The 25,148-nt window shown below is 40.8% G+C and overlaps 1 protein-coding gene across 1 annotated transcript in view; it reads right to left on the reverse strand.

Moving 5' to 3' along the window:
* ascc3 (activating signal cointegrator 1 complex subunit 3) overlaps positions 1 to 25,148 on the reverse strand; it is a 522,713-nt gene that overhangs the window by 387,915 nt on the left and 109,650 nt on the right. The window contains exon 11 of the mRNA XM_080192820.1: positions 3,964 to 4,128. Coding sequence (XP_080048946.1) covers positions 3,964 to 4,128 — 165 coding nt within the window. The remainder of the gene's footprint in view (positions 1 to 3,963; positions 4,129 to 25,148) is intronic.

A 25,148-nucleotide genomic window follows, 5' to 3' on the forward strand; every position in this document is an offset into this window, starting at 1 on the left:
TCCGATCCATGGCGAGCAGGGCAGTGGAATTCTGGTGAATATCTCCTTACGTAGCTTGGTGTCATACTATGTTTCATAATGCTCCTGTGAAACTCCTAGGGATGCTCCATTATATGAAAGGCACTCTATCATTTATTCATACACAGGATGCAGGCATCACTGGCAAATCCAGCATTTATTGGCCATCCTTAATTGTCCTTAAAAAATGGTGGTGAGTAACTTTCTTGTATGGGAAGAAAGGAAATACTTGTAAAGAGCATACTTCATGAGGAGAGAGTGATGATTAGTAGAGACATTGCCGTGCAGATATTTGAATCCATGTCTCCAGAGCATTGGCCTGGAGCTCTGGAATACAAGTCCAGTGACATTACCACTGTGCCACCATCTTCCATGAAACCAGTGATATTTCAAACCAAAACGTTTGTCTTTTATAAGGTAATCTGGTATGTATACATTGGATTTTGTTAGCCCCAAAATTAATTTATGTCACATCGCAGGGCTTTGGGATCACTAAATACAAAGGTATAAAGAATTGTACAAAAGAAAGCTTCCAACTCTACCTATGGACTTCAGTGCTCAAGCTTAATTGTTGGGCTTCTTTGGCTGTGAATTCCGTAGCAAACGTGACCTCCAAGGCCTTCTTTAGATTTAGCTTATTTTCTGTGAATAACCTTTTCTGGACATTTGGACAACATCCCCAGTTCTAAATTATTGTTGCAAGGTTTTTTGTTTAAAACTCACAATTGCTCCCTGTATGGGTTAATATCTTAGTAAGAAGTCTCACAACATCAGGTTAAAGTCCAACAGGTTTATCTGGTAGCAAACGCCACTAGCTTTTGGGGCTCTGCCCCTTCGTCAGATGAGTGGAGAGTTCTGTTCACAAACAGGGGATTCTCGGCCTTTTGGCTAAGATCAAGTGTAGTATTGACGTACTTGGTTGAAGTCATTAGGTTACATTTTAGCTTCATTTGAAGCAATTTTTAAAAGCTGTATCTTGGCCTTTTGGATAAGATGCAAATGAGATCAAGCCTTGGAGGAGGCCACTCCAATCAGCTTGGACCATGTAGATGGTCATGTGAGAGCCCCGTCTTGTCAGTTTGGATTGGGAATGTTTCAACTTGTTGAGACTCTGAATTGGATTTGATTTGACTGAATTGGAATAAAAACAAAAATAAGCACACACACAGTTTACAGAATACTGATTAGAATGCAGGTCTTTACAGCTGATCAAGTCTTAAAGGTGCAGACAACGTGAGTAGAGATAGCATAAGTTAAAAAGATGTGTATTGTCTCCAGACAGGACAGTAAGTGAGATGTTGCAAGCCTAGGCAAGCCATGGGGTTACAAATAGTGTGACATGAACCCAAGATCCTGGTTGAGGCCATCCTCATGTGTGTGGAACTTGGCTATCAGTCTCTGCTCAGTGACTGTGCGCTGTCGTGTGTCGTGAAGGCCGCCTTGGAGGACGCTTACCAGAAGATAAGAGGCCGAATGCCTGTGACCACTGAAGTGTTCGCCAACAGGAAGAGAACAGTCTTGCCTGGTGATTGTCTTTCCAGGCAGAGCACGAGGTGAGTTTCTTTTCAATGTTTTTTTCCTCCAAAATCTTTATTTAAATTTTGGTTTCTTAGAACATAGAACATAGAACACTACAGCACAAACAGGCCCTTTGACCCACGAGTTGCGCCGATCACATCAACACCTACCAATCTATAGACCTATCTATAACCCCCAATCCCATTAAACCCCATATACTCATCCAGAAGTCTTTTAAAAGACCCCAGCGAGTTCGCCTCCACCACCACTGACGGCAGCCGATTCCATTCACTCACTACCCTCTGAGTGAAAAACTTACCCCTAACATCACTTCTGTACTTGCCTCCCCGCACCTTCAATCTGTGTCCTCTCATAGCGACCATTTCAACCCGGGGAAATAGCCTCTGAGAATCCACCCTATCTATTCCTCTCAACATTTCATAAACTTCTATCAGGTCGCCTCTCAACCTTCGTCTCTCCAGGGAAAAGAGTCCCAGCTCCCTCAACCTAACTTCATAAGGCATGCCTCCCAGTCCAGGCAACATCCTTGTAAATCTCCTCTGTACCCTTTCAATAGCTTCTACGTCTTTCCTGTAGTGAGGCGACCAGAACTGCGCACAGTACTCCAAATGAGGCCTGACAAGGGTCTTATAAAGTTGCAGCATTACCTCCCGATTCCTAAACTCAATCCCTCGATTAATGAAGGCCAGTACACCATACGCCTTCTTGACCACATCCTCCATCTGCGAGGCCGATTTAAGAGTCCTGTGGACCCGGACCCCAAGATCCTTCTGCTCTTCAACACTACTAAGACTCCTGCCCTTGATAGTGTACTCGTTCATCCTGTTGGTTCTGCCAAAATGGACGACTACACATTTATCCGCGTTGAAGTCCATCTGCCACTTCTCCGCCCAGTCCTGCATCCTATTTATGTCCTGCTGCAACTTTTGACATCCTTCCAGACCATCCACAACACCACCGACCTTCTTCGATGGCTGCTACTGATATTTGCCATCCCTCCAACGCCAGCTTTGGTGTAGCGATGTTTTTAGCTTCTTAACCCTTTTCCCATCACTGCAGTACATACAATGCTTTTTCTATATGTCTTAATTTCTCTTGAGTGTCTGCAGTGTGGTTCCACCCTCCTCCTCGACAGTTTTCCTAATGGCATTTTTAAAGGACAGGTTTGCAGACCATCAAATTATAAACAAACAACAGCTTTATTGGAAAAGTGATTACGCCACAGGTTTTTATGATAGACTGTGTAGGATAGACTGTGTAAACGGCCAAATATATCATCAACATATCATGTGATCAGACTCAAAGTGACCTTTTCCAATTATAAATAAGCATAAATACACAACAGTGATACCAAGGAACCGAAGGAAAACTGAAACTAACAGGAATCTGGGGTAAAACCCTCCACTGGCTGGAGTCACACCTAGCACAAAGGAAGACAGTGATGGTTGATGGGAGTCAATCATGTTAGTACCAGGGCATTGCAGGAGTTCCTAATGATCACGTTCTCAGGCTGACCATATTCAGCTGAATCATCATTGCCCTTCCCTGTACCATAAGGTTAGAAGTGAGTATGTTCGCAGATGATTGCACAATATTTAGCATCATTTTGTGACTCCTTGGATACTAAAAGAATCTGTATCCACGCACAGCAACACCTGGATAACGTTCAGGCTTGGGTTATAAGTGGCAAGTAACATTCATGTCACACAAGAGCCAGGCAATGGCCTTCTCAAATAAGAAAGAATCTGACTACCTCCCCATGACATTCAATGACAGCTTTAGTGAGTGCATTTTGTAGATGGTACACATTGCTGCAACTGTGTGCCAGTGGTTGATGGAGTGAATGTTGAAGGTGGTGCATCCTGAATATTTTTAAGGCTGAGTTGCATAGATCCTTGATTGACAAGGAAGTCAAAGGGATAAGGAGTAGGATGGAAAGTAGAGTTGAGGCCATAATCAAATCAACCATGTTCTTCCTTAATGGTGAAGCAGTCTTGAGGGGTAGAGTGGCCTACTGCTCCTAATTTTTATTTTTAATAGATTTCATAAGCCATGTTATACTGCTGCATTTAACACCTAACTTGTAGCAGGTATAACTCAAAATAATCTCAAATGCAACAGCAATATATCAAAATTGACAAATCCCAACAAATTATATCGGTTGCATCTTCTACAAATAACATTTACATCCAAGCTTTCAGGCATACAATGCAAGGGACACAGCTGAAACACAAAAAGATTCCTGCACAGAAACACTTGTATGTCCAAAGACAATGACCTTGCCTTTCATCATTTTGGAAGGTACGGTATTTTGGAAGGCACAGTATTTAAGTATCAATTGTGTTATTGTTTTGAAGGAAACGTTCGGTGCAGTTCATATGCTACAATTCTTGAATCATTGCTTACCTGTCGTAGTGTTCGTGCCACCAAGCTTTCTAGAACAGGTCCTCTATCTTCATGTAATAGATGAACTTCATCTAAAATTAATAGTCTGACAATCTGGGACAAGGCGACATCACCAACACTCTTACGTGTTACCACATCCCACTTCTCAGGTGTTGTCACAAGCATCTGCAAAATGGGAAAAGCATAATTAAATTACATAATATATGAATCCGGAATCAATATAAAAAACTATTAAGATCACATTTAATATTTTGAGGACTAGCATTATTTCTCAATTAGGTTTATCAAAATAGTCCAAAATATATTTCTATAAAGTATAAAATCAAACAAAATAAATAGCAAAGCCATGAAGTTTAACGTTTTGACAAATAAATTGATTTGAAGCTTTCAAAATTTACACAATATAACTAATACTACAAATATTCTGCACCAAAGCAAGTTGCAATGTATAAGTTGTTCATGTAGACTCCAGTTAACGTAAAAATCTAAATGCATATTGAAAGCGGATGCAGCACTCATAGAATATATGGCACAGAAAGAGGCCACTCGGTCCAGCTGGTCAATGCTGGTGTTTACGTTCCAAACGAACCTTCTTCCACCTACTTCACTTCACCCTATCAGCATTACCTCTGTTCCATTTTCTGTCACCTGTTTATCTAGCTTCCCTTTAAATGCTTCTTTTTTGCCTCAACTATTCCTTGTGCAACAAGTTCCACCACTCTCTAAGAGGTTTCTCCTAAATTGTTTATTTGTGACAATCATATATTTATATTTCTAGTCTTGGACTCCACCACAAGTGGAAAGTCTTCACTACATCTACCCTAAAAAATTCTTCATAAGTTTAATGATCTCTAGCAAGTCATGGCTTGGGAATTTATTTTGTGAAGGAACAAGTCCCAGCTCATTCAATCATTTCTGTTAGGCATAACCTTTCTGTTCTGGTATTATCATAAGAAATCTTGTTTTGCACCTTCACTGGTGTGGTGATATATTTTTTGTAGTAAGGAGCCAAGTGTGAGAATTACAAGCAAATTTTCATCATTATTAGCTGTCCCGGTTGCCAGTGATATTTCACAGTAAGGCATAATTTGTATCCCACACAGCGGACAAAATAACCAATTTTATTTATTTAAATAATATAAATCCCCAAAGACAAATGATGTAGTAAAGAGGCAGTGAAGGGTTAAAGAAAAAGTGAATCTAAGAGCAGAATTGGGTGGTTAAAAGACCATGAGAAAGAGTGGAGAAATCTAAACAGCTGTTTGGGCGAGTACAGTTGGGCAGCACAGTGGTTAGCATTGCTGCGTCACAGCGCCAGGGACCCAGGTTCGTTTCCCAGCTTGAGTCACTATCTGTGTGGAGTTTGCACGTTCTCCGTGTCTATGTGGGTTTCCTCCGGGTGCTCTGGTTTCCTCCCACAGTCTGAAAGATGTGCTGGTTAGGTGCATTGGCCATGCTAAATTCACCCTCAGTGTACCCGAACAGCCACTGAAGTATGGTGATTTGGGGATTTTCACAGTAATTTCATCGCAGTGTTAATGGCAGCCTTACTTGTGACTAATAAATACTTACAACTACTATTGGTTATAATTGTTAGGAAATTATTCTGTGATTCATTGTTTGTAAGAAATATAGAAACAGAGAAACTGAAAGCAGAACTAGGCCATTCAAGCCATTCAACTAGGCGTTCAAGCCTTATCCACCATTCTTTTTGATCATGGCTGATCATCAAAATCAATCTCCTGATTCTGCTTTCTCTCCCATATCCCTTGATTCCTTTAACTACATCTAATTTCTTCCTGAAATCACACAATGTTTTGGCCTTAACTACTTTTTGTGGCAGTGAATTACATACACTCGCTGGGTGAAGGAATTTCTCCTCGCCTCAGTCCTAAAAGGTTTGCCCCTTATTGTCAAACTATGACCCCCTAGTTCTAGACTCCCCCAGGGTTAGGAACATTTTTTCTGAAGCTAATCTGTCTAATCTTGTTAGAATTTTATAAGTTTTTACAACATCGTCTCTCACTCCTGTAAACTCCAATAATACATACAATCCTAACCAACTTAGTCTCTCCTTATATTACAGACCTGCCTTCCTAGGAATCAGCTAGTAAGCCTTCACTGTCTGATTTCAAGAAGAAATTAAAGTTCTTGGGTTAAAGGGATCAAGGGATATTGGGGAGGAGGCAGGGGAGAGATCAAGGTATTGAATTTGACAACCAGCCGTGATTATAATGAATGGCAAAACAGCCTCAATGAGCCGAATGGCCTACTCCTGCTTTTATTTTTAAGTATGTATATGACAGCCTCCTCATTTGCTGAATTTGAGGTGATTTGTTTGCCACAAGTCCCCACTAAGCAGTGGGGACATTCATCAGCAACGTGCAGCACTGAACCAACCCAGCAGTGAGATGAGATTTCTTTTTAAGGCAGTGAGTTTTAATGAACTGAAATACACTGCATGATAGGTTAGTGGAAGCAAAATCAGTAATAACTTTCAAAAGGGAATTGGATAAATACATGAAGGGGAAACAACTTGCAGGACTCTGAAGGAGGATCTGGGAGGTGGAACTAATTGAACAGATCTTTCAAAGAATTAGTAGACGTAAAATGGCCTGAGTGGTTTCCCTCATGCTGTTATCATTTTACAATTGTGTGTGTGAAATTTTAACCTGAACCTGCCACACGCAAGGCACGAGGTGTTTCTTCTAAACTTTGGCTATTTCTTCAGTCAACATGATCATAGTGCCAGGGACCTGGGTTCGCTTCTAGCCTTGGGTGACCTGTCTGGAGTTTGCACGTTCTCCCCATGTCTGTGTAGGTTTCCTCCAGGTGCTCCAATTGCCTCCCACCATCTAAAGATGTGCAGATCAGGTGGATTGACCATGCTAAATTGCCCCTTAGTGTGTAGATTAGAGGATTTGATTGGTAAAATGCACGTTAAAACCCATAATGTAACACAGATCATTGTTCTCCTTAGAAATAAGTAGTTCTTACCACAGCAGTAAACTTTGAAGATATACAGCATATCCATAAGTGTTGAAAAGACAATGGATGTACATACAATTTAACCATGTTTTTCTTTATTTTTTTGTGGGACCTGGGCTTTGCTGGCTGGCCAGCATTTATTGCCCATCCTTAGTCATCCTTACTGAGCGGCTTTCTAGATCATTTCAGAGGGCAGCTGAGAGTCAACCACATTGCTGCAGCTCTGGAGTCACATGGAGACCAGACCAGGTATGGTTTCACGGTCATCAGTAGACACTTAATTCCAGATTTCTTTTGTTGAATTTAAATTCCACCAGCTGCTGTGGTGGGATTCGAACCTGGGTCCTCAGAACATTAGCTGAGTTTCTGGATTAATAGTCTGGCTATAATAATACTAAGCTATCGCCTCCTCTATTTGTATTTCAGGTGGCAGCTGTGTAGTTTGTATAGAAGATATTTGTTCTTGAAATGTGGATCACCACAAGTCGCTTTGAAGTACATGACTTCTAACAATAAACTTAATGTTTTGTATGCAATATGTGCTGTACACCAATACCTGATATGAATGAACCATCTTTTTTGCGCGTATGCTTGGTGTAAACAAGGCACAATATCTATGAAGTGGCAAAGTATGGTTTTCTAGTTACTGGAGACTGGTTGCAGCACAGCTTTTTTACATTTGCTATCCTTATGCACAAAACATTTAGAATTTAAAAGTGAAAGATAATGAACACTCATTCAACAGCTTTCTGAATTCCACATTTGAAAAGAGAAACCTTATCATTGAACCAGTTAGCTTTCTTTCTCCCAGAAACACATTGGATCAAATAAGGAACATCTGCCTTTGCTATCCCTGCTCCGAGCTAGAAAGAGAATTTTTTAAAACATTGACCACGGGGCCACTTGAGAATACCTTCCACACTAACACCTGCACAAGCCACAACCACACACCCTCCCCTCTCTCCGCCACCAGTACCCCACCTCCTGACACCACCACAAAACAAAGTCTTAGAGACAAAGAAACAATTAATTATTGTCCCTTCACTGAAAGACTGCGCCCTGAATGTTAAATGCAACTTCAATCATGCCAACCATGGACAGCAAAGAAAAAACCAGACTGCAATCTGTTTCCATGGCAATAGTATCTAGTCAACCAGAAAACCTGCTAATACAGGTTTAATAAATCTGCATGATCACTCTGTGCCACTTGTATCCGTGTGGGATCATAATGAAGTGTGTGCTGGTTTGCACTGAAATGAATGAGTAGTGCAGTTTTCCTTACATCACCCTGCAGGAGATTGAATGCCCATTCCCATCAAAAGCTTAATAACCCCACTTTCCAAAGATTAGCATTTGCAAAAATTTTTAAATTCTGACAATAGATAACCCAACAATTAAAGTATCATTTCAACAGCTTCCTCAAGATTGTGTTTAACTATTTCGAAAATGCATTTGGAAGGAAAGAAAATGCCAGAAACGCTTTTTATATATTTGTGTAATTATATTTGGATCAGCTTATGTTTCATGTTTTTTTTAGCTACTTTTCTATATCTGTCTAGAGATTAATGCCTGCAGAAAACTAAGGGCACACAGAACCATTTTTCTGACTACAAATACCTTCCTCCACACAGCCTGCCAATACCAGAGGAATCTCCTTCTCACCGACAGGACTCAGATTGCAAACCAAGTGGAACCTGCATACATCCTGTAAGAGAATTTGCTGTAATACTTGTGATTGAAATACGTGTGATGAAGCAGGTTCAAAATGGAAGATGGAGTGAAACCAGCATGGCACTCAAAGTATGTTATCAAATGTAATTAGTATAGTAGTCAGACTGATATGACTGAATGAAATATAACCAATATAATTACCCATGTAACCCAAAGTTGGTATAGTAAACACTTATTAATGAATATAGACAGTAGCCTCCTGAGGAACACTGGGCATTGTCCAGCTTAATACGTGACTATAGCAAAAAGGAGAGTAAAATAAACACGTTTTCTTCACTAATTGATCTAAGTTAGCTAAACCACGATTACTGTATAAATAGAATAGTTTAGATAAGGGCAGAGACTGGAACTACCATGGTTTCAAGGGCAAAGAGATGTATTAATGAGGGACCAATCTCAAGCAGGGTAGATAAAGGGCTAGCCCAGAAATAATGATGGCTAAAACAAGGAAATCTAAGGGTAAGATAAGAGTTCTGAGATATGGAGCTGTAATGTGCATAAAAAGACTGTAAGCAGAATGATTCATTGGATGGTTCCGGACATCCCGGCTTTATTGTCTTGTACTAGAGAATAAAGTCTACTGCTTGGAAGATCAAGACTCAGACTCTCTGTTCTAATCGGCTAAAATCATTTGTCGTCCTGGGGAACCACGACAATCCCTGCACCATGCCACTAAACATTAGTAAGGTAGCTATCAGCACCACCTCATGTAATTATGGAATAGAATAGAATCCCTACAGTACAGAACTAGGCCATTCAGACCATCAGGTCTGCACTGACTCTCTGACAGCACATCCCACACAGACCCTATTCCTGCAACCACACATTTTTACCCCATTAATTCTCCTAACCTACACATCTTGAGACACTAAGGGACAATTTAACATGGGCAATCCATTTAATATACACATCTTTGGACTGTGGGAAGAAACAAGAGCACCCTGAGGAAACTCGTAAAAGCATGGGGAGAATGTGAAAACTCCACACAGTCAATGTGGGAACTGAACCCAGGTCACCGAGACAGCAGTGCCAACCACCATGTCACTGTGTAATTTAAATATAATTGTTTTTATTGCTATAAAACAACATATCTTAAACAGTAAAAACAAACTATATTTCAAGAGCAGCTAGTCTAAATAGCTTGGTGAATCTATTATACATACACAAATTCCTATAACATTCTCTTCAATGCACCTTCTGTAACATGTTTTTCCGTCACACTTAAAAGTACCTTGTTATTACACTTGCCTTTGATTAGCTGCTAACAGAATCTAAAAGAGGGGTCTCAAGTTTGGGTCTTTTACCAAAGGACCTCTTCTCTCCTTCCCTTCATGGAAAACTAGCATGACAAATTTATAGAGAAGCATCTCCAGGAAATGAATAAAGGTTCAGTCTTCTTTCTTCATCCTATTCTTACAAAGTCACAACCAACCTCCCCCTCTTTCCGGGTGCAAAATCACTCATCCTAAGTCATCCAAGATCCTCAATCCAACCAACCACATCAGTCAAAACCCATTATCCTGACCCATGGTCTCAAACTACTTAATTGCATGGATAGTGCACTTTCAAATGCTTCCATATTTGCTGCTTCAAACCATTACCCACTTCCCTTTGCTTACGGGCTGATCACAACAGTTCTACTGTTCTCAGGCCCTCCTACATCACCCTCTTCCCATTCTGCCAACATTTGTCCCAGGATCCAGTTTCAACCCTGCAACACGCAGTGGAGGAAATGTGGATGCATCTGTCATAATTTCCCAAAATTCTCTAGCTTTAGGAACTGCGTCTTTGGATTGCAAAATTGCAACTATCATTCCACTAAAGTAGGAAGGAGAAATCAAATCCAAGTACAGTAATTACATTCTTTACAGTTTAGTATCAATTGTATTGAAATGAGCAAGAGAGCACAAAACTGAGGCAACAAGGACCAACAAGGAACAAGTGGTCAGAACTGTCACCACTGCAAATAAAATCATTGTAGACAATAGACAAAGCTTGATAATCTATTCAATAACACAGTTAAGAGGAAAACTCAGCCATCATTGGTGATCACTTTCACTCTTTACATCCTCAATTTGAAAGGCTCCCTTTGGGCCGGCATTTTAGAATACCTATTGACAAGTAAAATCTGTTTAAGAGGTCTTTTGATCCCAATACTATAGGCTTACTAAATAACATAATGTAATTTCAACACGCTGCTTTCATTTTTTTATTCAACTGCAGTTAATGGGCAGCATGGTGGCACAGTGGTTAGCACTGCTGCCTCACAGTGCCAGGGACTCAGGTTCAATTCCAGCCTCGGGTGATTGTGTGGTGTTTGAACGTTCTCCCAGTGTCTGCAAACATTTCCTCTGAGTGCTTCGGTTTCCTCCCAAGATCCAAAGTTGAGCAGGTTAGGTTACTAAATCGATCCTTAATGTCAGGGGAATTATAGGGTAAATATGTGGGGTTATAAGGATAGGGCCTGGGTGGGTTTGTTGTTGGTGCAGGCTTGATGAGCCAAATGGCCTTCTTCTGCACTGTAGGGATTCTATGATTCTACTTGTTTTTATTAGCAGCATGCAAATTGTTATGTTTGTATGGCATGGATGTACGTTATATATGAACCAATGTATGAGTGTAAGTATATATGAAATAGTCACTTTCTTTAAACTGATGACTGTATGATTATATGTTGTACTGAAAGTGAAGCCAAAGACAAATTTCCACTTTTGCGTGGACAATAAAGTTTTATTCTTTTTCAACATGGGAATTTGATTCCCAGTAGGAAGGAAGTGTTTCATTTTATATCTTCTTTTCTATTCCAGTAACTTGAGAGCGTTTAAAGGAATTAATTAGGTGAACAAGTAGGCGACTGGTGCATTTTAAGATTTTGTCCCGATAGTTAAAACTAGTACTAGGGAGATATAAGTATTGCTCTGAATTTATCGCTCAACAAATTTAGCATAGCCACAGGTAATAGTTGAGTTATATTTCTAAACTTGGAACCTAATTAGCTAGACAAAACCCAACAAACACTGCAATAAATTAGGGAAGGGGGAAGTTACTTGGGCATTTTGTTCCAGGAGGCTGTGACATCCTTTAGGCTACGTATGCCTGACTTGTCTTGCGAGTGAGCAGACCTGCGGATGCAGAAGGCAGCAATGGAGGAGTCTCAGCTTTTGCAATTTTCCAACAGGATCTTGCAACTTGTATGGACAAAAGCACAGAACGCACAGTGGATGAGCAAACTGGCACCATCACGCAGGGAGCCATTCTAATGTGAAGAAGTATTATATTTTGCAATATTTTCCCAATATCACTATGGTGTACTGTGAAATAGGCTTCTGTGTGAGAGCTTGGGTGTGAATAACTTCATTAAAACTGAAGATAGTAAACTGCAAGGTTCAGAACATCAAAAAGGGATTAGGTGTGAAAACAAGTAATTTGAAGTGGAGATGAGCGGAGCTAAGATGGGCGGCATGAATAGAAATATATGTTAGAAATATGAGGGAAGTGATTTGAAGTTAACTATTGCAATAGAAACAGGGGGTGATGAGGTGGCATAGTGGATAGCATTGCTGCCACACAGCACCTGGGACCAGGGTTCAATTCTAGCAAGAAGTCTCACAACATCAGGTTAAAGTCCAATAGATTTATTCGGTAGCACAAGCCACTAGTTTTGGAGCGCTGCTCCGTGGGAGTTCCGTTCACAAACAGGGCATATAAAGACACAAACTCAATTTATAAATAATTATTGGAATGGAGAATGCTTAACCAAAGATCAGTAACCGCTGAAGTGTTCCCCAACAGGAAGAAAATCTTCTCCAAGGCTGCCTTCACGATACACGACAATGCAGAATCATGAGCAGAGACTGATAGCCAAGTTCCACATACGAGGGTGGCCTCAACCGGGATTTTAGGTTCATGTCACACTATCTGTAACCCCCATGACTTGTCTGGGCTTGCAAAATCTCATTAACTGTCCTGGCTGGAGACAATACACATCTCTAACCTGTGCTTAACCTTCTCTCCACTCACACTGTCTGTACTTTTAAGACTTGATTCCCAGTAAAGACTCGCATTCCAACCATTATTTTGTAAATTGAGTTTGTGTCTTTATATGCTCTGTTTGTGAACAGAACTCCCATTTACCTGATGAAGGAGCAGCGCTCCGAAAACTAGTGGCTTGTGCTACCAAAAAAACCTGTTGGACTTTACCCGGTGTTGTGAGATTTCTTACTGTGTTTACCCCAGCCCAATGCTGGCACCTCCACTTCAATTCCAGCCTCAGGGAACCGTGCTGTGGAGTTTGCACATTCTCCCCTTGTCTGCATGGCTTTCTTCCTGGTGCTCTGGTTTCTTCCCACAGTCCAAAGTCGTGCAGGTTAGGTTGACTTGCAATTTTAAATTTCCCTTTCGTGTCGGGGGACTAGTAAAGTAAATATGTGGGGTTAAGGGATAGGCCTTGGGTGGCATTGTTGTTGGTGCAGCTCAATGAGCTGAATGGCCTCCTTCTGCACTGTCAAGATTCTATGGAAAGCATACTGATCTGGTTCATGATGTTGATTGGGGCATGAAGGAAATCAGAGTTTAAAGATAATAGTGCATCACAGAGTAAGATCCATAAAGGCAATAGTAAAAAGAAATAAAACTGAAGACACTTGGGTCATTATCTGTACCAAGTTTGCACATTCTTCCCATGTCGGCGTGGGTTTCCTCCCACAGCCAAAAGAAGTGCTGATTAGGTGCATTGGCCATGCTAAATTCTCCCTCAGTGTACCCTAACAGAGGCCGGAGTGTGGCGACTAGGGGATTTTCACAGTAACTTCATTGCAGTTAATGTAAACCCACTTGTGACACAAACACTTAACTTGAACTGAATGTGTGGAGCATCTGCAGCAAGATAGATTACCTAGGGGTACCAATAGACAGGAATCATTTGGATCCAATCGTCATTAAAGAGACATGGCTACAAGACAAATGAAGTTGGGAAATAAACATTCCAGGGCGCACAGTATGTTGAAACGACAGGCAGAATGGAAAAGAAGGAAGCCCTGATAATAAAGAATTCTCATTTCTGAGTCAGGTACATAAATCAGAAAATTGTCCAAATCCACAAACCCAACTGACACTATAGGTGTGAGGGAATTTGCTAGAATCCATTACTGAGGAGCTTATAGCAGCTTTAAAAATTCATAATTTGACCATGTTGAGGCAATAATGGCTTTGTGAAAGGGAAATTTATTTATTAGACTTGATAGAGAGAGTAAGAAGCCAGGTGGATAAAGGACCTACAGATGTGATGTGTTTGGATTTCCAAAGGCATTTGCTATGGTACCACATCAAAAATGATTACACAAAATTAGATTACATGATGTAGGAGGTAACATATTAAGCATGGAAAAATAATTGCTTAGCCAACGGAAAGCAGGTGTGTTTTGGTTCGGCAAGCTGTGATGAGTGGAATGCCATGGGGAACAGCACCCAGGCCTTAATAATTCACAATCTACATTAATGGCTTGGATTAAGAGACTACGTATAGTCATTAAATTTGCCGATGACACCAAGATAGGTAGGAAAGTAAGTTATCAAGAGGAGGTAGAGTTAGAACATAGAACATAGAACATAGAACACTACAGCACAAACAGGCCCTTCGGCCCACGAGTTGTGCCGATCACATCAACACCTACCAACCTACAGACCTATCTATAACCCTCAATCTCATTAAACCCCATATACTCATCCAGAAGTCTTTTAAAAGACCCCAGCGAGTTCGCCTCCACCACCACTGACAGCAGCCGATTCCATTCACTCACCACCCTCTGAGTGAAAAACTTACCCCTAACATCCCTTCTGAACCTCCCTCCCCGCACCTTAAATCTGTGTCCTCTCGTAGCAACCATTTCAACCTGGGGAAATAGCCTCTGAGAGTCCACCCTATCTATTCCTCTCAACATTTTGTAAACTTCTATCAGGTCGCCTCTCAACCTTCGTCTCTCCAGGGAAAAGAGTCCCAGCTCCCTCAACCTAACTTCATAAGGCATGCCTCCCAGTCCAGGCAACATCCTTGTAAATCTCCTCTGTACCCTCTCAATAGCTTCTACATCTTTCCTATAGTGAGGCGACCAGAACTGCGCACAATACTCTAAATGAGGCCTGACAAGGGTCTTATAAAGTTGCAGCATTACCTCCCGACTCCTAAACTCAATCCCTCGATTAATGAAGGCCAGTACACCATACGCCTTCTTGACCACCTCCTCCACCTGCGAGGCCGATTTAAGAGTCCTGTGGACCCGGACCCCAAGATCCTTCTGCTCTTCAACACTACTCAGACTTCTGCCCTTGATAGTGTACTCGTTCATCCCGTTGGTTCTGCCAAAATGGACGACTACACATTTATCTGCGTTGAAGTCCATCTGCCACTTCTCCGCCCAGTCCTGCATCCTATCTATGTCCTGCAAAGGGAATCAGGCAGGTTAAGTGAGTGAGCAAAAATTTGGCAAATGGACTATTATGTGTGAAAATACGAACTTGTCAACTGTGGCAGGAAGAATAGAAAGGCAGTATACTATCTAAATGGAGAGATTGAAAGCTGATGGCTCAGAGGGATCTGGATGTCCTGGTACCAAAGTGTTAGTGAGCTGGTACTGCAGATGAAAAGGAAAGCATGTGAAATGTTGAGATTTATTGTAAGTGGAATGGAATATAGAAGTATGTAAATTTTACTGCAGTTGTAAAGGCCTTAAGCATGATCAAGTCTGAAATACTGTGTGCAGTTTTGGTCTTCTTATTTGAACAAAAAAAAATTGCATGGAAAATAGTTCAGAGAGGGTTTACTCAGCTCAATCCTGTGATGAGGAGCTTACCTTGTGAAGACCAGATTGGGTCTACACCCATTAGAATTTAGAACAGAGATAATCTTATTGAAGCACATAAAATTGCGTGTGGTCTGTGGCAAACATGCCGGAATATGCGACCACAACCACATCAGCCATGATTTTGTTGAATTGCGAAGGGCCGAATGGCCTACTTCTGCAGCTATCTCCTATATCCTGATGAAACATTGGTGGGACAGGAAGATCCTGTCAGCCGGCAGGGCTGGAAAATCCCATCCAAAGTTAACATCCACCCTGGCTTCCCGACAACAGCCATGCAAAACTGTGTAAATTTCAGCAGGATCGGAAGGTCCCCACCCAAGATAATGGGAAGTCACTTCCGCTGTGGGAAAACCTGCACTGGTAGGTGTGGAGAGCTGAAGAATTCTTCCCATTACGTCAAATATGGTATATGCTGCTTTTAGCAGACATGTCAGTGCAGGGATTATTTGTCTAGCATTTCTGACATGCAATGTAAATGGAAAAATCAGACCTGATGAATTTAATTTTCTTGAACTCTTCAGTTTGACAACTGGATATACTGTGATGTTACAAAACAAGGATGTAGTAAACAAGTTTTCATTGACATTATAATAGATTACAGTCAGCAGGGAGTACCTAGGTTAAAAAGAATAAGGAACTAAGATGCGTTAACATGTTTGGTTTAGGTAGGTATGGTTGAAATTGACATTGCGCTTGCAAGTTTACCCTAGTGTTGCGAGAAACTGCATCTGCTGTAAGTGAAATTCACTGTTGTGAAAATTAATTATTGTGCGTCAACCGAAATAATATTTTTATTTTAACAGCCATGCAAAATCATGGTAGAAGTTTAGCAGCAATCAATTTTACTGGCCTTGCCAGCAATGCCCATATTCCATGGGCATAGCTTTTGTCACATACGATTTAGTGATTTATCAGGCACCCAAAACCTATAAATTCATTTTTTTTGCATAACTAAGTGAACCTAGATAGAGCTCAGACAATTAGAAGAAAAATAAAACAGATCTGTTCCTGCTGCTCTCGCAAGGGAAACCTATATATATATGAATCCAACACCAGAGTTAGAATAATCTCATTAATCATTGGGCATGCCTGGTTGGGCGTGTGCATCGTGGGAATAGCCATGCAACAATTGAATGGGATTGTAAGTGGGTCGCAAATAAGACAATGTAGTATTTTAGACACGCTCAACTAAGATGGCATCTGAAAACCAATATTGTGTCCGTTATTAGTGCCTAGGCAATTATTGCTATAATTTAAAATCCAAATACATAAAAAAGCAGGCAATTAATTTGCTGGAGTGGAATGTGAACAAGTATTTAAAGTGCAATCTACAGTGACCAAATGACACCACGCAGCGATTGCTGTTTTTTCCCAATGGACCATTTTCAAGATTTATTGGATATTGCTGCATATATATCAGTATACCCAATGGTCTTGCATGCTGTTAAATCCACTGATTTGCAAATCAATGTTTGTACTATAAATATAAATTGCTTTAATAATCACCCATGAAGGTAACCTAGCAATGTACTTTCATACAGTGATAATCCCTATGACTTGCATGGGGAATCACCGACTGACCTCCCTGTAGGACTCGTTGAATACAAGTTCCCTGGGGATTGGTGATTAACGAATCACGTGGAGTTTGTATACTGAACCCTGTATTAAGCCAGCTCCCACGTGGATCCATCATTCCATTGTCCCAGTTAGGACCTGTTTGTGTTCACCATAGGCCTGTGGTTTTTGCTTTACTTTATTTTGTGCAATGAAGCACTGTTCATTTCCAACCAAACCCTGGAGTTATTATACACACTAATGAAAGAATGGGGATAGATTTCAAACAGGTCTAGCAACTCAAGAATGAACAACCATTTGACACTGCGTCATCAGCAGCAGCAGCAGATTGTACTAAAATCTACAACCTCATGGCTCGACATTTCTGCCATTCTACCATTGCCACCAAGTGAGGGATTCAACCCTGGTTCAATGAAAATTACAACAGGACATGCCAGAAGCAACACCAAGCATGCCTTATATTGTGGTATCAACCTGGAGAAGTTGCAACACAGCATGAGCATCAAGTGCAAGAGAGAGCTATGTGATTTATTATAATCCCAGCTGATGTGACTATTGGACAGTTAGGTCGCAGAGTTCAACTCTCGCTCCATAACTGTGCATGTACAGTCACAGGATTGCCAATTAATTTTTAACAATAGAATAGAGCATTTATTAAACATCAAAAGATTAACGATAATATTCCTTCAGCCCACCCATATCTTCATACAAGTGCATGGATTTTTAAGAATAACTCAAGTTACAAAACTTATTGTTCTTGGTGAGTGCACAGTCCATATAAACCAACAGGCTAACTGTGGTTTGACACACCTCATGAGGAAACAAACTGGCAGACATCACTCAAGGCAACTTCTGTGGATTCTCATCAAATCCCGCCATTTGTTTATCACATGGTGAGCCAGCTGGTCACACTGGAATCTGACTTCACCTGAATGTTTCCAAACTCTACTCCCAAAAAAAAACATGCAATTGAATTTTCTCTCAAACAATACTTTCCCTCAGATTCACTTCCAGGATTTCAATCTCTCCTTTCAGCATTCTTCTGCCTTGGGTTTCCATGTATATTCAAGCTTCCAAACAATCTTTCAGGAATCCAGTTATGTCAACAGAACACTGCTTCACAGGCTGCATTAAGATGTCACCAAACTTCTGATTTACTGCGGATGTCTGGTTTCTCACTTTTAAATCAGGTTCTTGCAGCTGTCTCTAATTTTGAGCACTTTCTCTGCTTTTTAATATAACATCACCCAGGAGGACCTTGTTCAATTTCAAATTCTTTGTAACACTGATGGGTGTCTTCCAGAGACACCCATTTTTGTTCCAACACACTGGTTTCTGGTCTTCCTTTTGCTCTTTCAGAAAGTCTGTTCCTGGTTGCAATCTTGTCCTATTCAGGTTCATCTGGGACCAACATAAAACTAAACTCCAAAACTCTTTCAAACCTAGAGTGGCCCATGGTTGCTAAGCAACAACCTAGTTTTCCTTAAACTCTGTTTTCTTTCACATAGCAAACCCTTTAATTACAATGTAGACATTTTTAAAATGACAAAAACCTACAAATATCCAGGCATGTTTGTTTAACATGAAGCTAAGTAGTTTTAACTTTTACTTATACAGAAAACAAAATTAATTCCCACAAATAAAAATATAGATAACTTAAAACTACCTCTTGTTTCCTGACAGATTCCACAACAAACGGATTACAAAAAACAAAAAAAAAGCACAGTAACAGGCTCTTCGGTCCTCCAAGCCTGTGCTATGAAGAGAGGTTGAATAAACTAGGATTGTTTTCACGGGACAAACTGAGGCTGACAGGAGACCTGATAGAGGTCTAAAAACAACTGTGAGAGGCATAGCAAGGTGATGATGCCCTAATTAAACTTAAAAAAAACCCTTCTGGTCTTATTCAGTCTATATCTCCCTATTCATGTACTCACTCATATGCCTCTTAAATGTTGCTAATGTGCCTGCTTCCACCACCTCCTCTGGCGACGCATTCCAGATACCCACCACTTTGTTTAAAAAACTTGCCCCATGCATCTCCCTTAAAATTCACCCCCCCCCCCCTTCACCTTGAATCTGTGCCCTTTTGTAATTGACACTTCAACCCTGGGAAATAGCCTCCAACTATCCACCTTGCCTATGCCTCTCAGTTTTTTAGACCTTTGTTAGGTTCCCCCTCAGCCTCTAGTTTGTTCCGTGAAAACAATCCTAATTTATTCAACTTCTCCTCATAGCCAACACCCATGAGACTCAGCAGCATCCTAGTGAGCCTTCTTTGCATTCTCTCCAAAGCTTCCCTCCATCACAAAGTCAAAAGTGGAGGTGTTTGCCGATGATTGTACAATGTTCAGCACCATCCGCGACTACACAGATACTGAAGGATCCATATTCAAATGCAAAAAGATTTGGACAATATCCAGGCTTGGATTGACAACTGGCAAGTAACATTCGCGCCACACAATGACCATCACCAAAAAGAGATACTCTAACCACCGCCCCTTGACATTCAATGATGTAACCATCACTGAATCCCCCACTGTCAACAACCTTGGTTACCATTGACCAGAAACTCAACTGGACTCACCACATAAACACAGTGGCTACAAGACTTGGACAGAGGCTAAGAATACTGTGGCAAGTAACTCTTGACTCCCCAAAGTCTATCTACCATCTATCAGGCACAAGTCAGGAGTGTGATGGAATACTCCCCACTTGCCTTGATGGGTGTAGCTCTAACAACACTAATAAGCTTGATTGACACCACATCTACAAACATTCTATCCCTCCACCACCAACGCTCAGTAGCTGCAGTGTGTACCATCCACAAGACGCACTGCTGCAATTCACCAAAGATCCTTAGACAGCACTTTCCAAACGTATAACCACTTCCATTTAGAAGGACAAGGGCAGCAGACAAATGGGAACACCATGACCTGCAAGTTCCCCTCCAAGCAACTCACCATCCTGACTTAGGAATATATCACCGTTCCTTCGCAGTCGTTGGGTCAAAATCCTGGAATTCCTTCCCTTACTGTATTGTGGGTCAACCCACAGGACATGGACTGCAATGACTTAAGAAGGCAACCTTCTCAAGAGCAACTAGGGATGGGCAATAAATGCTGGCCAGCCAGCGACGTCCATGATCCACAAATGAATTAAGAAAAACAAATTGGGAAGAACACACAAGTTGGTATTTCAGGTGCAACCCTTCATCAAACTTCTTGAATTTTGACAAGGACCAAATGCTCTACAAGCACTTAGATAGTTTCATGGGTACAATGGGTATAGAGGGATATGGGCCAAATGTGGGCAATTGGGATTTGCTTAGGGTTTTTTCAAAAAAAAGGGTGGCATGGACAAGTTGGGCCAGAGGGCTGTTTCCATGCTGTGAACCCCTATGACTCTATGACCATATGTAAAACATTCTGCCTCTTCGTCCCATGAATTGATTGTCATGCTGAATACTTTCAGCACTTTGTTTTCATTTCATAATATATTATTGTCATTTTTAGCATATCATACTATTCTTTAAAGCATGACTGTACTTTGTGGTACAATATTAGCCAGGAAAAAACAACCTACTCTTCTGCAAGTAATGCCATGAAATTCTTTATTTAATGAGAGTGGCAGTGTAAGGATCATTTTTGTACATTTCTAATATTCAGTGATTAGAGTGCAAATCCTGCATAATTCTAGTGAATTGAGCCTGGCAGCATTAGTACATTTCAAGAAAATAAACAAGTATTATGTCTAAACATAGCAAGTAGTATTGATTCACCAGTTTTGGAAGTATGTTTGCAAGGTCAAAAGCAAATCTGTGGATCAAATACATCTCAGGAAAACAAACTTGGAAGAAAATTAGGGAGTGAGTGAAGATTACTTTCCATAAGAACATAAGAACATAAGAAATAGGAGCAGGAGTAGGCCATCCAGCCCTTCGAGCCTGCCCCGCCATTCAATAAGATCATGGCTGATCTGTCGCTGCTCAGTTCCACTTTCCCGCCCTCTCCCCATAACCCTTAATCCCCTCTCCTATCAAAAACCCATCAACCCGCGTCTTAAAAATATTTAGCGAGGCAGCCTCCACCACTTCAATGGGCAGAGAATTCCAGAGATTCACCACCCTTTGAGTGAAGAAGTTCCTCCTCAACTCCGTTCTAAACCGCCCCCCTTTTATCTTGAGGCTGTGCCCCCTAGTCCTATTGTCTTTACCCTTTGACAGTGACATGACATCAGAAGTCTCCATAGTGTTTCGGGAGCAGCAGCCATGATCAATAACTGATTTTTGGTGGGGAGAGATTAATCAAGTGGTCAAGGAGGGTGAAGTGAGAATGTTAAGGAAAGAAATACAATAATGTACCAAAAGGCATACAAAATGTCTGTGTGTGTGCAGAAATGGCTATAGTAAGTGGTCATACAAAAGTTGCATTGTAAGGTAACAGTTTCTCTGAACCTTAGTCAGGTGGATATGGTTTAACTGACTTGGACAAATTACAAAGCTATCATGCAGTTCCAGAACCAAAGGATAGAAACAAATTGTGCATGTGGCAACCCTCATATTCAAAACAGAATAACAGATCAAGGGTCCATTTTCACGTCGCAAGAAGAACACCACGATGGACCACCTCATGATAATATGAAAATGTCATAGTAAGCCAGACAGGGGAAGAGGAAAGACGGTCCTAGCCAAATAATGTGCCCCATATCCATGGCTAACAGAATGAAAGTTTGGGTTAAATTTTATATTTTTACAGTTAATAAATTTCCCCGAATTGGAAGAAAATAATTTTTCCCTTTGTCAAATCCAAGAACCCTAGACCCCATGTTGGATAATCACAAAAATAATTGTCTGCTCATTCTAAAAATCTTTTTTGCCAACCTGAAGTTTACTGCTCAATATAAGATGCTAAATAGTGCACAACAATAATCAATTAATCCACTAATTGGCAGGGCAAAGTGAAGGTCCAAATCCATGAAAATTAACCTGTTAATGAAACAAATAAGCAGACTTAAAAAAACAGGTTAATGAGGTCTCACCTGACTGATTCCAATTTCAGTGCTGATTTCTTTCCAATTCTATTCTAATTCATTCCACGAACTGTAATTGCTATGTGACTCATACAATTTATGTTTCAAAAACAAATACAAGAAGGTACATTCAGATTAAGATCATGAACTGTAAATAACATTCTCGAAACCTGAATAGAAATACTTACAAAATACATGATACTTAAAGTCAAATTGGTTTTGCAAACCTGAACGAAAATAGAAGCTTTCTCATGAGATAGGTTTGAAATTGAAAATCAAATGTTAATTTTCTAAGACTAAAATTATTAGTGTAAATAGTCATTTTAAAAATGTTCAATTACTGGCAGGTATGGACTAGTTGCCAGCTTTGGCTCAGTGGTAGCCCTCTCTCCTACAAGCCAAGTTATTCGCTCACGTTTTGCTCCAGTATTTGCACACACATTTTCAGCTGACACAATTAAAAAGAGATCTTCGCGAGCTCTTCTGCCAAGTCAGATGGATATACAAAGCAAGAGTGTTACCAGAAACCTGCACGAAACACAGATTTGCCCTGAAGTAGACACTGCATTCAGTTCTGGGCAGCACACTTTTAGAAAGGATGTGAAGGAACTAGAGGGGGTACAGAAAAAAAATCACAGGAATGTTTCCAGAGAACAGGAATTTCAGTTAAGTGGATAGATTGGCGAGTTCTCTCCTTGAAAGAGAGGTATTCAAAGCCACAATGAGTCTCGGCAGAATTGCTAAGGAAAAACTGATCTTGTTGGCAGAAGAATAGAGAACCAGAGAATACTAATTTAAGATGATTAATAAAAGAAGCAATGTGACATGAGGAAAATCATATTTAGCACAGAGTGGTCAGGGTGCGGATTGCACTGCCCGAGGGTTTTAATGAAGGCAGATTCACCTGTGGCTTTCAAAAAGGAATTGATCATCTGAACAGAACAAAATTGAAGTCTACAGGAAAAAAAGCAGGGGGAGTGGGACCTGGTGAATTGATCTTACAGAGAGCTGATGTGGGCACAAAGAGCCCAAATTAGCTCCTTCAGAGCTGCGAGTGTTCTATGATTCTAAGTGAGAACTGCAGCAAAAAGGCAACACGTGAAAATGTGGGCTGCTACATTACAACAGTGACAACACTTGAAAAAGTAATTAATTGGCTATGAAGCACATTGGGACATGCTACAGTCATGGGAGGCATCATATAAATGTAACTTCTTTCTTATATTACCAAGAGCATTTGTTAATCTTTTAAAGTTTAATTAAAGTAGAATGAATAGCCTTTCTTTAAAAGTGAAAGGGTCTCACCCTCTGGGTGAACTTTTTTTCCTCATGTCACTTCTAATCCTTTTGCCAATTATTTTGGATCGAATTGTTGATGCTCTCTTAAGAGGAAACAGTTGCTCACTATTTACTCTGTTTATATCCCTCAGGATTTTGAAGACCACTATCAAGTCTCCTACAACCTATTTTTCTCCAAGGAAAATAAAGGCTTAACCTCTCCAATCCATCCACATAGCTACAGTTAATTATCCCTGACCATTCTTGGGAATCTCCTCTAAATTTTCTCCAACACCGTCACAACCTTATGGTTCCCAAACTGGACACAGTACCATAACAGGCATAACCAGTGTCTTCTGCAAGTTCAACACAACCTCCTTACTCTTGTACTCAATGCTTTTGTTAATAAAACCTAGGGTCCCGTACGTGTGGTAACCAGAGACCACAAATAAGGTAGTCAAATGCATTGTTTTAAGAATCATCTGCTTTGTAGAAATAAATAATGAAGTTTAACAACAACTCAGCAGAACAGTAGTAACTATGAAAATAACAGCACAAGTCAAAGAGATCTTGTTTGCAGAACATTCTCTACAGGCTGAAAAAGTCTCCAAAAACTGCAAATGCTCAAAACCCTCCACAGAAGCCAGTAAAGCAATTACTAGAGGAGAAAAGGCTTATAAGAAGACTACTCAAAAATGACACACTATAACATTTCTCCCCACTCCCTTAAATTGTAATCCCTCTACAGACAGAAATACAATGTAAGTAATGTCTTATCCATACGGAACTCGGTCAAGAGCTTTGCGGTTGCATTGCAATCTATACAATACTACTGGTGAATCTTACATTAGCAAATCTGGAATCGTAGGCGTAACAGTTAGGCTGAGAATCTATAAATGAACGTTCTTCTTTCATTCTCACAACAGGGTCAACTGGCAAATCTTGAACCTCAAGAACAACTTCCTGGTGGATGTCCAAAGCAGCATTAACTTCTGCTATCAGTCACATCTGCTGACTCCAAAACATTTTCTGCCAATTGTCAGACCGTAGACAAACATCATGTAGTGTTTGTGACCAACTCTCCCATTTCAGTCTCATGATCCAAGAGACTGCACCATTTTGGTCTGGTTTGGGGCGGCATTGTGACACAGTGGTTAACACTGCTTCCCCTCAGCATCAGAGACCCGGGTTCAGTTCTGGCCTTGGGTCACTATCTGTGTGGAGTTTGCACATTCTCCCCATGCCTGCATGGGTTTCCTCCAGATGCTCCGATTTCCTCCCACAGTCCAAAGATGTATCGGTTAGGTTGGCAGGCTATGCTAAGTTAACCGTAGTGTCAGGGAAATTAGTAGGATGAATAGGGCCTAAATGGGATTGTGGCCTGTAGGCTAAATGGCCTCCTTCTGCACTGTTAAGATTCTGTAAAATTGTTCTGGTAACCACGGCTCATTACTACCAAAGGTCCTGATGTAGATCTGATCATCCGGATTGAACTGCCTGCCTCCCTTTGTCACGGTTGTCATGTCCCTCCACCTGCATCTCTTGCCTTGGCCCACTTTTCCACTCAGGAAGCAGGTCCAAGTGTGGGCTTAGCTTCTACACAGCAATAATTTTGCTGGAGATAACCTGGTTTTCAATTCTGGCATGATACGATACTGGAATAAAAATCTTCAGAGCTTTGTTCTCAAAGTATCACCTGCCATCCTCTTCGATTCATCTTTT

The sequence above is a fragment of the Carcharhinus amblyrhynchos genome, chromosome 7, assembly GCF_965287045.1.
Source record: "Carcharhinus amblyrhynchos chromosome 7, sCarAmb.v2.hapA, whole genome shotgun sequence".
Lineage (NCBI taxonomy): Eukaryota > Metazoa > Chordata > Chondrichthyes > Carcharhiniformes > Carcharhinidae > Carcharhinus > Carcharhinus amblyrhynchos.